Source organism: Borostomias antarcticus, assembly GCF_949987555.1.
Source record: "Borostomias antarcticus genome assembly, contig: scaffold_504, whole genome shotgun sequence".
Lineage (NCBI taxonomy): Eukaryota > Metazoa > Chordata > Actinopteri > Stomiiformes > Stomiidae > Borostomias > Borostomias antarcticus.
Window position 1 is genome coordinate 25,001 of NW_028175856.1, and position 2,691 is coordinate 27,691.

Genomic DNA, 2,691 nt, shown 5'->3' on the forward strand with positions numbered 1-2,691 from the left:
ATAGAATTTACATCCAAACACCTTAAACCTTTTGTTCTCTCTCTCCTTTTGTAATTCACCACCTCCCTCAACCGTTCCACATAGACGGGAGCCTCCGGGAGGTCCACACACCTTGAATCTGTCTACAACAGAATAACCATCCTTTTTCATCCTTTGTCCCCAATTGCCGCCTTTTTCTCATGTCACATGTCTGTACTCTTGGCCACGCCTGCCATTTCATATGACGTACAATAGATTAGCCAATCACATCCTGGAGGCACCGTACCTGTGTTTTGCTTGAATATAAGGCGCAGCAAAACCCAGGGCCGGCACTTCTCTGGATAAACCACTCTTGTTGCGTTGTCCAGAAAGTCCTTGCGCTCGTATGTTTTCACAATAAACCAGACTTAACCTTTTGAGCGAATCTTGGTAAATCCTTTTTTGACTAGATCAGTTAAATTCCATTACACGTCTTGTTTCTATTCTGCACTCAGGATGGAGAGAACCGAACAGATGATCTGCTCTGGGATCAGCTCATTTCCTCCTTTAGTGGAAACGAGAAAGAATCCCCCCTAAGAACAGATCCATGGCCCTTCCCTGAATAATGATGACAAGTGACAGTGTAGATATTTTCTATGCGTAAAACTGCTACTTAGGAAAAAAAAGTTGATAACCGATGACAACAAAGGAGTGCTGTGATTGGCCGGTACCTTGGTGGAGAGGATCTTGAAGGAGCTCTGCTGGGGACTGATTGGATGAAGGAGGTCAAAGTTCAGGCTGAAGTCCTCCCCCGACGGGAGCACGACTCTGGCAGATAACTACGCAGGGCAGAGGAAACACACACGTCACAACACACACACACACACGTCACAACAACACACACACACACACGTCACAACACACACACACACACACACGTCACAACAACACACACACACACGTCACAACAACACACACACACACACACACACGTCACAACAACACACACACACACACACACGTCACAACACACACACACACACACGTCACAACAACACACACACACACGTCACAACAACACACACACACACGTAACACACACACACACACGTCACAACAACACACACACACACACACACACGTCACAACAACACACACACACACACACGTCACAACACACACACACATACACACACGTCACAACACACACACACATACACACACGTCACAACACACACACACACGTCACAACACACACACACACACACACGTCACAACAACACACACACACACTTCACAACAACACACACACACACGTCACAACAACACACACACACACGTCACAACAACACACACACACGTCACAACACACACACACACACACACGTCACAACAACACACACACGTCACAGCAACACACACACACACGTCACAACAACACACACACATACACACACACACACACACACACACACACACGTCACAACAACACACACACACACACGTCACAGCAACACACACACAGGTCACAAAAACACACACACATACACACACGTCACAACACACACACACACACACACGTCACAACAACACACACACACACACACACCCCTCAAAATCCATACAACATGCAAAAAACAGTTAATAATAGACACACGCGGAGGGGAACAGTCGGCTTGTCCGTCTGAATGATGATGATGTCTGCCCCCCCCCCCCCCCCCCAGAAGCAGAATACAGGAGAGGGAAGGAGGGAGAGAAGAGAAAGAGGGAGGGAGAGAGGACAAGGGATAGAGAGAAGAGAGGGAGAGAGAGGAGGGAGAGAGAGGACAAGGGAGAGAGAGGAGGGTTAGAGGAGGAGAGAGGGAGAGAGAGGAGGGTTAGAGGAGGAGAGAGGGAGAGAGAGAGAGAAGAGAGAGAGGACAAGGGAGAGAGAGGAGGAGAGAGGGAGAGAGAGAGAGAAGAGAGAGAGGACAAGGGAGAGAGAGGAGGAGAGAGGGAGAGAGAGATATGGGTTCCTCTCATTACTCCTCCTCTACAGAACAGAACATCCCCACTCTGACTGTGAACATCTCAGAGACCCTCAAAACTGTTTGGACAATGAGACGTGTGTGTGTGTGTGTGTGTGTGTGTGTGTGTGTGTGTGTGTGTGTGTGTGTGTGTGTACCCGTTTCTCGGCGAAGCTGACGATGACCCCGTCTTTGGGAGCGTTCTTCACCATGATGGTGATGATGACCTGGGACTCGGTCTGGTACCAGTCGTGCCTGAGTACACAAGGACAGGGTGAGGGTGCTGGTTCAGGGGTGAGGGTGTGGGTGCTGGTTCAGGGGTGAGGGTGTGGGTGCTGGTTCAGGGGTGAGGGTGCTGGTTCAGGGGTGAGGGTGTGGGTGCTGGTTCAGGGGTGAGGGTGCTGGTTCAGGGGTGTGGGTGCTGGTTCAGGGGTGAGGGTGCTGGTTCAGGGGTGAGGGTGCTGGTTCAGGGGTGAGGGTGAGGGTGCTGGTTCAGGGGTGAGGGTGAGGGTGCTGGTTCAGGGGTGAGGGTGCTGGTTCAGGGGTGTGGGTGCTGGTTCAGGGGTGAGGGTGCTGGTTCAGGGGTGAGGGTGCTGGTTCAGGGGTGAGGGTGCTGGTTCAGGGGTGAGGGTGCTGGTTCAGGGGTGAGGGTGCTGGTTCAGGGGTGAGGGTGCTGGTTCAGGGGTGAGGGTGCTGGTTCAGGGGTGAGGGTGCTGGTTCAGGGGTG

General features: G+C 51.5%; 1 protein-coding gene across 1 annotated transcript in view; it reads right to left on the reverse strand.

The window, feature by feature from the left end:
- The window catches only part of LOC311329103 (protein SGT1 homolog), a gene marked incomplete at both ends in the record, with an annotated part of 21,967 nt that extends 19,748 nt beyond the window's left edge, over positions 1–2,219 (reverse strand). Inside the window, 2 exons of the mRNA XM_084462987.1 lie at positions 690–797; positions 2,123–2,219. Coding sequence (XP_084319113.1) covers positions 690–797; positions 2,123–2,219 — 205 coding nt within the window. The remainder of the gene's footprint in view (positions 1–689; positions 798–2,122) is intronic.
- Positions 2,220–2,691: the final 472 nt, after the last annotated feature.